We start from the raw sequence: 13734 nt of genomic DNA on the forward strand, positions 1-13734 counted from the left end.
CAAGTATTGACAAGGAAGTGAAGCAAAGGGTACTCTCATATGTTGCTGCTAGGGGTGTAATAATTGTATAACCACTTTGGGAAACAATTTGGCAATTTCTTATAAAGATAAACTTAACCTTAACATTTGAAGTTGGAACCTCCATTCCTAGGTATTTATTCAAGGAAAATGAAAATCTGTATCCACAAATGCCATGTATATATTTACAGCCCCATTCATACTAGCCGAAAGCTGGAAACAGAGGAATGAATAAACAGATCGTGGTATATTCATACAGTATATATTCATGCTACTCACCAATGAAAAGGAGTGAACTGCCGACGCACACAACATGAAAGAATCTCAGGAACGTTATGCTGAGTAAAAGTAGCTAGACACAAAAGCATACATATTATATGAGTACATTATTGTAGGATTCCATTTATATGAAATTTTTAAAAATGCATTTTAAAAATGCAAAACTAATATGATAAAATTCAGATCTGTGGTTGCCTGGAGTGGAGGTGTTTGACTAAAGAGAGGCATGGGGGAACATTCTGGAGTGATGGAAATATTTATAATGGCAGGGCGACATAAATGCCCCAGCTCAAGGAACTGTACAATTAAAATGTGTGCCTTTCACTGAATATCAGCTGTACATCAATACAGTTTATATTTTTGAGTAAAAGGGAGTTCCAGACTGTGCTCTGACAACTTTGGCATATGGGGAATACTACACTTACCCTCCATAAGTGAAGCCTTCCTAGTTATCTTTGATAAGCCTTGTCCTAGACAGAGACAATTTTTATACTGACAAAATAAAAATACATTCTATAAGGCAAATTAAATGGAAATCTCCTCACTAAAATGAAGTACAACACCTAGATGGAATACATGGGATGAGATACACATCCTGGACTCTTTGAGAGTCTTTTAAAAATATATTTGGCAGGCTGGGCATGGTGGATTATGCCTGTAATCCCAGCACCTTGAGAGGCTGAGGTGAGAGGAACACCTGAGGTCAGGAGTTCAAGACCAGCCTGGCCAAGATGGTGAAACCCCGTCTCTACTAAAAATATGAAAATTAGCTGGGTGTGGTGGTGGGCCCTTGTAATTGCAGCTACTCAGGAGGCTGAGGCAGGAAAATCGCTTGAACCTGGGAGGCAGAGGTTGCAGTGAGCCGAGATCATGCTGTTGCACTACAACCTGGGATACAAAACTCAGTCTCAAAAAAATATATATATATAAATATATATGTGTGTGTGTGTGTGTATAAAATATATATACATATTTATATATATATATATATATAAATATATACACACACATACATATCGCAACATCTAAATTTTAAAATTCTAATACAGGGTTCAGTGACTGGACCATGCAGCCTATTTTTGTACTGCCCCAATGTAGGAATGGTTTTACATTTAAAAAAGTTGTTTAAAAAAAAAAGTCCTATCCCTTAAGAAAAAAAAAAGCAACCAGTACTATAAGTGTTCCTCAAAGTCTACAATATTTACTTTCCGAACTTTTGCAGAAAAAGCTTTCTAACTCCCATTCTTTACCCTTTGATCTGCACACTCTACCTACTGTAACTGATTCAGCCTCTCAAAAACTAACATGTCTTTTTTTTTTTTTTTGCATTAGAGAATCCTAGATGTTTGTAGTACTAATTAGTATACACTAAGCATACAGCCTTATTTCCTTTCCTCTGAAAACTAAGAGGGAATGTTAAGTTGAATGATATGATAGCTACTTCCCAAGGAATGCTGTATTTCTTATAAATTGGCCTCTTTGGCTGTATTCCAGATGACGTTAAAGCTGTGGAATAGCCAAAGCACCTGAAATAGCAGGTATATATGTAGCATGAAGCCCTTAGCCATTTTGCAAAAAGCACGGGGCAATGCTAAATATTTCTGGTTTGCCCCAGTGGTATAGATTGGAGGAAACATTTTTACTCTTCAGCCTTCATGAAAAATGGCAGGATAGTTTAAAAGGTCTTTGAGAAATTTTGGAGGTTCTAAAGGGATTTTGTTTTGTTTTGTTTTGGCATGGGGTTGTCAGAATAGCAAATCTGCACTACAGTCTCAGCAATATCAAGATTTCCCCCTTTAGTGCATTTGAACTCACACTTCAACCTTAGAATCTTCTTACTCTCTCTCACCTTTTGCCTCTGCCTCCTGTGGTCTCATACAGCTGACCTAAAACCATAATGGATCTTTTAAAATTAACTTAGGTCCTCTGAGCATCTCTTTATTTCAAAATTTTAAAGATGAACCTGGGATAAAGGGACATAGAGCTGCTTTAGGAAATACATAGCCTCTTTCGGGATCTCACTGTGCTAGTGATACACACATTCAAGTTTGAAAGACCAGTGGAATTGTGGTGGATAGCCCAGGGACAGGAACAAGCAGGAGCCTGGTATGAGCTAACATTTAAGTTAAAATCTGTGACTATTTATGATATTTCTTTCTTTTCATCTTTTCTCTAGGCCTACTCTGTGTATGATGAAGACATTGGATACTGTCAAGGGCAGTCTTTTCTTGCTGCTGTATTACTGCTGCATGTAAGTAACGGTCCATGTGATAAATAGCACAGTGCTGCCAAGTTTATTGTACTTTCTACTGCCTTTATTCTTCCTTCTTATTTCCCATTTACCTGATGGAGATTACATATGGCATATCTTTTTAAAAATGTACATTAGGTGATAAAATAAGAAATATTATGTCAAAAATAGGACAGTTTCTCAATGGAATTAGTTTTGTTGTCTAGAAAAGGATAAATTGCTTATTTGGAGTTATTTTTAACTAGAATTCTCTGGAATTAAAGAAGTCGGTGTAACTGCCCAAATATCAGGACCTGGACCATTAAGACCCACTGTACTGTGACAAGGAAGTCCTTTATCATTTCTGTGATGTATTTTTATATATCCTCTTTCCTGTCAGTTACCTTCATTTGACAGATCATTTATTGAGCATCAATTGTCAGGTACTGGGCTATGAAGTGGGGTTATAAAGATGAATCATTTATAATTTGTGTTCTCAAAGGCTTCATAGTCCAAGATGGGGCACAGATAATGTAGGCATGCACTTATAATTTTCATTCTCTTTTATGTGTCTTTATTTTTCTGATGACAAAAATAATACATACTCATTAAATAACTTACAGTATGCTAAGGGAAAGTGATACACAGGTTAAGAGAATAGAGAAGAGAATTACCCAACGAAGCTCTGCCAGAACTTTCAGAAAAGACTTTCTGGAGGAGGTGGCGGCTTTGTCAAGACATAAATGAGATTGGAGAAGGTGAGAGGGGAAAGGGAAGGGGAAAGAATTATTGACAAAAATCACAGTATGAGAAAATGTATGGAAATACGATAGGGCACAGTGTACAAAGGGAACAATATGAAATTACAGTTTACTGTAGCAGTTGTACACTGGGAGTGGTATGACGTAAAAATGGTAAGATGGGAAATTGTGAAGACTTTGTAATATGTCAAAAATGCCGACTTTATTCTAGAGCTAATGAGGAACCATTGATCACTTGGGAGCAAGGGAATAATACAGTCATATGATCATTTTAGATAAATTCTTTTAATACCTGTGTAAAGGGCAGAATTAAGGGAAACAGACAGCAGCAGAGAGACCAGGTAGAAAATATCAATATGGCCAGGCATAGTGGCTCACACCTGTAATCCCACAATTTTGGGAGGTTGAGGCAGGAGGATCACTTGAACCCAGGAATTTGAAACCAGCCTAGGCAATATAATGAGACACCATCTCTACCACACACACACAAAAGGTATCTGGGCATGGTGGTGAGCACCCATAGTCGTGGTAAGCACCCGTTGTGGTGTTGAGCTACCTGGGAGGCTGAAGTGGGAGGATCACTTGAGCCTGGGAGGTCAAGGCTGCAATGAGTCTTGATTGCACCACTGCAGTCCAGCTTGGGGCAACAGGAGACTGTGTCTCAAAAAATAATAGTAATAAAAAGGAAAAGAAAATGTCAATTTAAATGAGAGATGTTGAGAGCCCAGAGAAAAGCAGAATTAAGAAACATTCGGGGAGCAAAATTGTTAGGTTTGTGGATGGACTGGCAAAGGAGCAGTCAAAGGTGACAGATCTAGTTTCCTGGCTTTGGTGACTGGATGAATGTTGTATTTTGAGTTGAGATAGAAAATATATTTATGGAGATTGAATGAAGGAAAAAGTTTAGGAGTTGATGAGTTCTTTTTTTTTTTTTTTGAGACGGAGTCTCGCTCTGTGGCCCAGGCTGGAGTGCAGTGGCGCCATCTCAGCTCACTGCAAGCTCCGCCTCCCGGGTTCACGCCATTCTCCTGCCTCAGCCTCCCGAGTAGCTGGGACTACAGGCGCGTGCATCACCATGCCCAACTAATTTAAGTTTTTTTTTTTTTTTTTTCCCCCAGTAGAGACGGGTTTTACCATGTTAGCCAGGCTGGTCTTGATCTTCTGACCTCATGATCCTCCCACCTCAGCCTCCCAAAGTGCTGGGATTACAGGCGTAAGCCACCACGCCCGGCCACAAAGTAATCTTTGAACATACCGTAGTTTAGCATTTTTTACCTGTAGCCCTGTTTAACATATTATAATATATTCATTAACGTTCAGTGAGAAGAATATCTCTCTGAGAAATCTGTTTTGGATTTTACAGGAATTTGGGTTAATTGTAAGTTCATAATTATTTGGCAACACCCTCCCCACCCCCGCCCCCAAAGAGAGAAAGAGAGAGATTCAAATAACTAGAGAGCTGAAATACCTAGAATTTTTTTCTACATTATGTACTCTCCTATTATAAGGGCCACGTGGTGAGTCAGCCTTAGTGAAATGCAACAAGATAGTTTCCAGTGTATGTTACAAGAGGGACAGAAATTCAGTCTAGTATCTCACACTTTCTACATTAATAGAATTATTCAGTGTTTTCATGGCTTTTATAAAAGTAACTTGAAATATAGAAATCCTTTTAGAATCCTTAAGGGAAAGATGAACTAATATTCAGCATTCTGTTAATGAAAAACATGTCATTTTCTAATTTTTAATTGGCAGTATGTTTGATGATTCTGTTAATTAGTATATTCCATTAACTAACCAACCCATCCATTCAACCAATTTGAATAACAGAAGTTAACTGTAATTTATTTTTTACTATATTTTTGTCTCCCTGGTTTAAACAAATGGAAGAATACGGACTGGTTTAAACAATTCATCAAACACACTATCTCAGGTTCCAGAGAGATACATTATTAGGGTCTTACTGACTAATTTGTTATCAGTTACATAAGCTATTGCTTCTTTTTGCTGCCAGACATCTTTGGAAGCTCCATATTAATCACTGTCAGAGCCTGCTTCTTTTTGGGTTGCTGTCCTTTCCTCACCCATAGTCATTTATATTTCACATTCATTGCTTGAGAAGAAAGTAAGACCAAAAATGAAAGTATGTTCAAAAACAGTTTTGAATTTTTAGGATTTTTTTCATGTCTAAATAGTTTAAAGAATTAATTAGCCTCTTCTTGTACTTGGAAATTTCTAGATGCTTTGACAATAGCTTTGTAACATGTAGTAGTTTAGGCAATGAGAATTAAATGTTTATCACAGTAGACTTTTATACATCCATTTATGAAATTACAAGAGATTTGTCATTTACAGTTGGAGAATGTTATAGTACAGATTGCCTGCAACCATTACAATGTTCAACTGCATTTGTAATCAAATATACAATAATAATTTGTAATTTCATAATAATAATATTAATCTTTATCTCTTAGTCATAATAAATTATGATCTGATTATATTTCACTTACTCTAAAAATTATAGAAAATATCTTAGATAATTTGTAACCCAATATATTTTCTACCATATTTATTGTTAGTAGTTTTAAATTTTTTGATTGAACATGTACCTTTTTAGACATTCAGAAGATTATGTTCTTTTTTAAGGTTAAATTACTGTATGTATACTAATATTGGCATTTATAGAAGCTTTCCAACTCAGGAAGGATTATGTTTGAATAATCTAGCATGTTTAAAACTATTGAATTTTTTTTAAAAAAATTATGACTAGGCACAATTCCTTTGGAAACTGGTTTGGCTTTATCTAATAAAGATATGCACACCCAGAAGTTTTACTCCTAGACATACCTTAGTCAAATTTATGCACTTGTACATTAAAATACTTGTATTACTTTTATCCTAATAGTGTTTATAACAGTCAAAACACTGAAGCAATTCAAATGTCCACTACTAAAATGTTCAATATTAGAATTGTAATTAGTAAGATGGCTAAATTATGGTATTCTTAGAGTATGAATGCCATACAGCAATGGAAATGAATATTTTACACTACATTGGTTCATACAAATGAATCATATAAACATAAGATTTAGTTTAAAAAAAGCAAAGTACAACATTACATTTGGTATGATTCCATTTTGCATAAAGTTCAGTAACAGGCAAAACTAAATTCTATTGTTAGGATGCTACATAGATGGAAAAAACTATAAAGAACACCAATGAAGTGATAACTGTTAAAGTTAGGAAAGTGATTTCTTTAGGGAGAAACTGGGAACCATAACTGAAAAGAGACACAGGGATTTTCAGAGCTATTGACAGTGTTCTCTTTCTTAACCTAGATAGTGGTTACATGCATCCTTAAAGTATACATTTAACTTTTATGCATTTTTCTGTTTGTTGTATTTCAGAGTAAAATAAATTTAAAAATTATAAATTTAAAAATATTTCTCACCAAAAAGACAGGTTTGGGATAAGATTTAACCAATGGATGTAAATAAAAAGCAGAATTACCTATTACAGATTCCAGAGTCCAAGGTGACAAGATAAAGGCTTCATTTTGAAGTCTCTATCATATGTATGTGTGTATATATATATAAGTTAAGCATTTGTGGCATTATATTATTCAAGACCCTTTCTGCTGCATGTGACAGAATTGACTCATATAACTGGGAAATCTAGGGTCAGAGATGATTTTTCACATGATTGACTCCAGAGTTCACATTTTGTCATCAATAATCTGTTTGTATCTCTGCTTTTCTTGAATTTTTTTGTCTTAATTATGTTAGTAGACAAAAAAGTGGGCAAAATGACTGTTGGCTGGCCTGGATTCATATGATCTGGACAACTTCATTTGAAAGGGACATTTTTTGCTACCTTGTTTAAAAGGGACTGTCTTACTATAGCTCCTGCATTTATTTAAAATGACACACAACAACAACAACACCTCCCTCTGTTTTTCTTCCTGTTGGACTTTGGCCTGGTTGGGTAGGGCATTCTAATTGTCACAGCCCAGGTCTTTAGTCCAGATCGGTGAACCCCATCAGCCCCTCCTAAACAACAGAATGGTCTTCCTATAGGAAGAGGGGTTTTGATATTAGATGATGGGACAATAGGGTGCTGAACAGATACATCACATCATCTTGAGTGATATACTTACTACAAGGTTTTAGAGTATTTTAAAAATGAGTCCTGTACTTCCAAATCACTTTTCTTTCTAGTTCAAGAGAAGGAAGCATTCATTTTTCTATTCCGAGTTAATTCTTATCAAGTGTTTTGAGCCATTTTCCAACATCTCCCTGTGTCCTAATATACACAAACATTTTACCTATTTAAAAAATATTTAACTACTATCTTATGTCTCTCTGCCTTTTGAAGCTGAACTCTTTCAAGGGATACTGGAAAGTACAACTGTGAATCTGGATTGTGGTTGGTTACATGACTTTGGGCAAGTGTCTTCAACTGAGCTTTAGTTTCTTGTTATCATTCTTCTAGGCTTATTATGAGTATTGAGTACCTTAGGATGAGCATAAAGAGTCTTACATATTTTGTACCTAGCACAAAAATAGTGCAGTTATGAGATTAAAACCAGGCTTTACTTTATAGACCTATAGTTAGTTACTGGCAAGTCATTTAACTTCTTTGAACTTCACTAGTATTACACTTACAATGTAAAAATAATGCCTACCTTGCAGGATTTTTGCGAGGGTCAAATGGGGTTATGGGTGAATATGTCTAATAATGGTAACTGTTGCTGTTATTTTTTATTTATTTTTATTTTTTAAATTTTTTTTAAATTTTTTTATTTTTTTGCTGTTATTTTTTAAATTAATAATTATTTGCTTTTAAATTAATAATTATTTGCCCAGCCAATTTTCTTTTGGTCCCCGGTCCAACTAATTTGAATGAATTACACATAGGAATCTAATATATCATACAATGATAGAATTTTATGGCTTATAAATTTACATTCAGTTTAAATGTATTAAGCTATTTGATTTAAAGGGAAAATAGACAAATGGCTAGAAGTTTTCATTCTATTTGCTTTTTAATATGTAAACAAAAAATGAAGACATGATAAATAACCTTGAGTTTCAAAATAGTCACTAGCATTCATCTTTTTTTCTTTTTTCTTTCTTTCTTTCTTTTTTTTTTTTTGAGACATAGTCTCGCTCTATGACCCAGGCAGGAGTACAGTGGTGAGATGTTGGCTCACTGTAGCCTCTTCTCCTGAGTTCAAGGAATTCTCCTGCTTCAGCGTCCCAAGTAGCTGGGATTACAGGCACATGCCATCATGCTCGGCTAATTTTTGTATTTTTAGTAGAGATGATGTTTCACCATGTGGGCCAGTCTGGTCTCAAACTCCTGACCTCAAGTGATCACACACAGCCACCCAAAGTGCTGGGACTACAGGCATGAGCCACCATGCTGGACCCATTCATTATTGTTGAAGAAAATTTGGAATATCAGTAGAGTGTTCATCTTCTTCATAGAGAAAGGTAGATCATTCCAAAAAGATGTGAAACACATCATGTGAAGTAGGAAATTTAGTTTTACACTAACTATGGGAATCCCTTTAAATTATCAAAATATAATTTTACTTCAAAAAATACCTTGATGTAAATGATTTCAGGTGCATCTTAAAGGCTTGAAATACTTAGCACTGCTTTGTTTTATAGTTTATTGTGGAGAGTAGTAGTGAGGGCTTGGAGATAGTCTCCATTCAGTGGTCATCACAATTAGTACAAGTGTCAGATGATTATCAACATTTATTACCAAACAGTGATTACATCACTCAATTCTCAATTATGCATGTGAGGCAGGTATTTTGTTTTGTATTTCATAAAGCCATGGATGATACTTTGATATCTTAAATTATAATATTTTAATGTTTATCCCCTCTTTTCCTTAATGAAATAACACTGTTAATAAAGTTTCTGTACACAGCAAAAATGGACATTCAGTCTTAGAGACCCACCATATTCCAACATCTTAATATTTTATATAAAGATGTGTTGTTCAATTATTTATTTTTATTGTAACTTTAGACGAATTGCATAAATTGGATAAATTGGATTAACTTATTCTATGAAGCATTAATCATTGTAATAAGTTAAATAGTCATTTTAGTGCTTTTTTTTTAAGTAGGTAGGTACCACCATACTACCTAGTGGAGGAACTGCATGTACTAAGGTGAAGTTTGATAGTACAACCTAGCATTGCATCTCACATCTCGGTTGATTTTCTTTATGCCGATTGAGGGATAAGCTGAATAGTCAATACAAAATATAGATAAAGGCTTTTCATATTTAGCATTTGGAATAGAATTATAAGAAATCAAGTTGGAATATAGTACCATTTGGCTGCCCCTTGCTTCTAGCCTTCACACCAATACTTTCCTTTTACATTTTTGTTGGCAGTTACCAACAGATTGCCTTACTTGTGTGGCATGACTTCATTAAAAAGGCAGATGTATTCAGAATTTAGCTAGTTTATCTTAAAGAAATATTTAACACTTGATATTTATTGAAGGTTTTATGCTAAGAGTTGTGGAGTGGGGAGTACAACATTACAGTAGTGTTTAGAGGTTAGAAGCGCACAAATAACTATAATGGTATACAACAAAGTTTTGGGATTCAGAGAAAGCAAGAGTCTCCTGAGGTTAAAGAGAAATAACAAAGTGCCACTTATGATCAGTTTTAAAAGATCAGTAATATTTTAAAGGCAGAGCTGTGCTATAGAGTATACCCCAACCCAGTTATCCCCTCTGAGCTTGTATACAAAACTATGTGGAGAACCTTGAAAGTGCAGCTTGTCACTACTTGAGTCATAAAAAGCATGGGGAGGAGGAGGGGGACGTTCTTCCTACTGATACACAAGAAATGCTGTCATTTATATGAAAAGCAGCACATTTTTGCTACTTCATGTTAAGAACTTAAATTCCAGCAAATCGTTTTAACAGAAAGATCTTAGAGTAAAAATTTTACCTATGCATCTGTTTATTCTTTTGAATATCCTTGTATAAAGCACTTTGGTAATTGTCGATGTATAAGACAGAGTCTCTGTCTTTAAGGAAGGAAAGAGAAGAGAAATTTAATTTAGTGATTGCCAACAATATGCATATGTCTCTTAAATATATTTCATTTAATACTTGTAGTATCCCTATGACATAGGTATTATTATTTCTAATTTTTTAGAAGTAAAAAATCTTAGGCATTAAAAGAGGTTACCTGCTCAAGATCACCCAGCAAGTAATTAAAACCTTACCTGAAATTAACATCTATTGGTATAATTCCAAAATCATGTTTTTCCCCTGTAACGCCTTTTGTATATTCATGATCTGTTTCTGGGCAAAACTTTGAGGGGAATGATTGAATATAGATTCTTGATTATACCTTTATACAAAAGAAAAGTGATAGATTCTCACTAAACCAAAATGTAGTTGTCCCTCAGTATTGAGAGCTAATGAGGAATTGGTAGCAGCTGCGTGACCTTACTAAAAATAAAAATCAGATCCGCTGCTGTAAACTCTTCACTGATTTCCCACTGCACTTAGAATACACTCCTAACTCTTTATCATGGTCATATCAGTGCTATGTACAGCCAGATCATACCAACTTTTGAGGGCCAATTGTTAAATTCTCAGGAATTCTGTGAACCAGTTGTTAAGCACAGCCATTGTTAAAAATTAAATGATAAAAATTTACAGTTAAATAACTCATGTTAAAAACAAAAGTAATAAGTACTCAAAATTCATCACTTCTTAGTATGTTAGCACTTTTTATTGTTGTCTGTGCTCTTGAAATTATTTACATTGTCTGTTTTATCTGTATGATAAAAATGGTATATAATGGTGTGCTGCAGCTCTACTGTTATGCATCACTTTTCAACTCCAGTCCATTTATTTTCTAGTATTCTACTCTGATCTCTTCCCCTACCTCCTCTTTATGGTCAGTAATTCATAGATTTGCCCTTTTGAAGCTATTTTCTAGATCTTGCAGGCATGCCTAATGTCTTTTTATTCTTTTTGTTGTTGTTTTTTCTCTATATATTTTCAGATAGCCTGTCTTCAAGCTCACTAATTCTTCTGCTTGATCATCTGCTGTTCAGAGACTCTGATATATTTTTAAGTTTGTCAGTTGAATTTTTTAGCTTCAGAATTTCTGCTTAATTATTTTTTATTATTTTGGTCTCTTTGTTAACTTTATCTGATAGGATTCTGAATTTTTTTCTCTGTGTTGTCTTGAAGTCATTGAGCTTCCTCAAAGTTGCTATTCTGAATTCTCTTAAATGTCACATATCTCTCACTGCAGGATTGGTCCCTGGTACCTTGTTTAGTTCGTTTGATGAGGTCATGTTTTCCTGGGTATTCTTGATGCTTGTGGATGTTCATCGATATTTGGGCATTGAAAAGTTAGGTATTTAATCTTCATAGTCTGGACTTATTTATACCCATCCTTCTTGAGAAGGCTTTCTAAAGGGAATTAAGTGTTGTGATCTAAGTCTTTAGTCACTGAAGTCATATCTGCATTAGGGGATGAGCCAAGCCAAATAATGCTGCAATTTTTGCAGACTCGCAAAGATTGAGCCTTGGTGGGTTTGGGTAAGATCTGAGAGAATTCCATCATTCCTAGAATCTCTTTTTCTCTTCTCTCACTTTCCCCCAAATAAATGGAGTTTTTTTCTCCTCATGCTGGGCTTCCTGGCGTTGAGGAGCAGGGTGACACAAGCACTAGCCACCACAGCTGGGACTGGCTACTATGGCTGCGACTGCACTTGGTCACACCTGAAGCCAGCATGGTACCTAGTGACGACTGCCTGGTTACTGCTGGTGTTTATTCAAGGCCCCAGGGTCTTTACATTCAGGGTAGCAGGCTTCCTTCTGGCCCAGGATGGATCTAGAAATCCTGTTCAGGAGCTAGGGTCTGGACTCAGGGGATTCAGGACTCTGCTTCATGTTACTGTGGCTGAACTGGTACTCAAGTTGCAAGACAAAGTCCTCTTTACTCTTTCCTTTCTTTTCCATAAGCAGAAAAGGGGTATCTCTCAAGCTGCCCTGCCTGGAGTTGGGGAAGGGGTGTATGTATAGCCATGCTTGCTTTTTTGTTGTTGTTTCTATTTGATCCCTTGGCTACCCCAGTTGGTGTTTCACTGGATCGTATGTACCCCAAGTTCACTGGCTTCAAGCCAAGCACAGCAGCAAGACTTGCCAAAAGATTGTAATACTTGTGGCCTAGACTGCTTTTCAATTTGTTCAGGACACCAGGGCACTTTAGTCTGCCAGGGGGCTTCCCCTCTGACCGGGGCCAGTCTAAATTCTTCCTTCTTGGGTGCCTGCTAAATTCTGCCCTGTGTTGTGTTCTGCTGTGACAGGGCAGCACTGAGTACCAATGCAAAGTCCCTGCACTCTCCTTTTCCCAAGTGCATGGATTCTTTCTCTACACATGCTGGGGGTATAGGATAGGTGTGGTGTAGACAATGTAAGACTGTTTTTTCAACCCTCTTCAGTGCCTTTTTCCTTGATATCATGTTAAAGCCAGGTACTGTGATCAGTCACCTGAATTTTTGTTTTTTATGAAGGTGTTTCTTGCATGGATAGTTGTTCAATTTGGTGTTCTTGAGGGAGGATGATTGCTGAAGGATGATTGCTATTTGGCCATCTAGCTCTGCCTCCTCCAAAATTGTCTCTGATGTTTACGTTTACTTCCAACACCCAACATTCCCTAGTCCAGGACTTCTGCATCCTTGTGAAACTCAAGCTGAGTTGCCTGTTTACTCTTCCCCTAGGGAGGCACTATACCTTTATCTCTGTATCCCTAAAGCCTAGAACAGTGCCTGCACCTCGTCTGTTCCGTGACTATATGTATGAATGCCAAAAGGCACATAAACCTTTTATTTGCCCTAATGATTTTACCACATTCAAATAAATAAAAACATATTCCCTTTATAAGATACCAGATGGTAAGACATTCAACTAATTGTCATTTACTTAGAAAGAGAAAGACCTAAGTGAATTAGTGTCTCTAGGACTGGCTATAGTTATCTTTTTTTCTTTTTTCCTCTTTTGAGCAGAGTCTCAAAACTCCAGGCTGGAGTGCAGTGGTGCGATCTCAGCTCACTACAACCTCCACCTCCCGGATTCAAGCAATTCTTCTGCCTCAGCTTCCCCAGTACCCGGGATTACACGTACGCACCACCATGCCCAGCTATTTTGCATTTTTAGTAGAGAGGGATTTCCTCATGTTGGCCAGGCTGGTCTCGAACTCCTGACCTCAGGTGATCCACCTGCCTTGGCCTCCCAAAGTGCTGGGATTACAGGCGTGAGCCTGGATACAGTTATTTTACATGCAGCTGTTTTGTATAGACATTTGAGTAGAGATCTGAGAGGAAGATGAGGAGGCTTACAACTTGTTAAGAGAAGTATTCTTGGCCATATATGTTCAAGTTAGT

At 36.3% G+C, this 13734-nt stretch overlaps 1 protein-coding gene across 14 annotated transcripts in view; it reads left to right on the top strand.

The window, feature by feature from the left end:
• RABGAP1L (RAB GTPase activating protein 1 like) overlaps positions 1-13734 on the top strand; it is a 799577-nt gene that overhangs the window by 480041 nt on the left and 305802 nt on the right. For all 14 annotated transcript variants that reach the window (XR_010581946.1, XM_065531860.1, XM_065531858.1 and 11 more), the window contains one exon: positions 2474-2548. Coding sequence is in view for 11 of the 14 variants with exons in the window: in XM_065531860.1 (XP_065387932.1) it covers positions 2474-2548 (75 nt within the window). In the remaining 3 variants the exon portion in view is untranslated. The remainder of the gene's footprint in view (positions 1-2473; positions 2549-13734) is intronic.

The sequence above is a fragment of the Macaca fascicularis genome, chromosome 1, assembly GCF_037993035.2.
Source record: "Macaca fascicularis isolate 582-1 chromosome 1, T2T-MFA8v1.1".
NCBI lineage: Eukaryota > Metazoa > Chordata > Mammalia > Primates > Cercopithecidae > Macaca > Macaca fascicularis.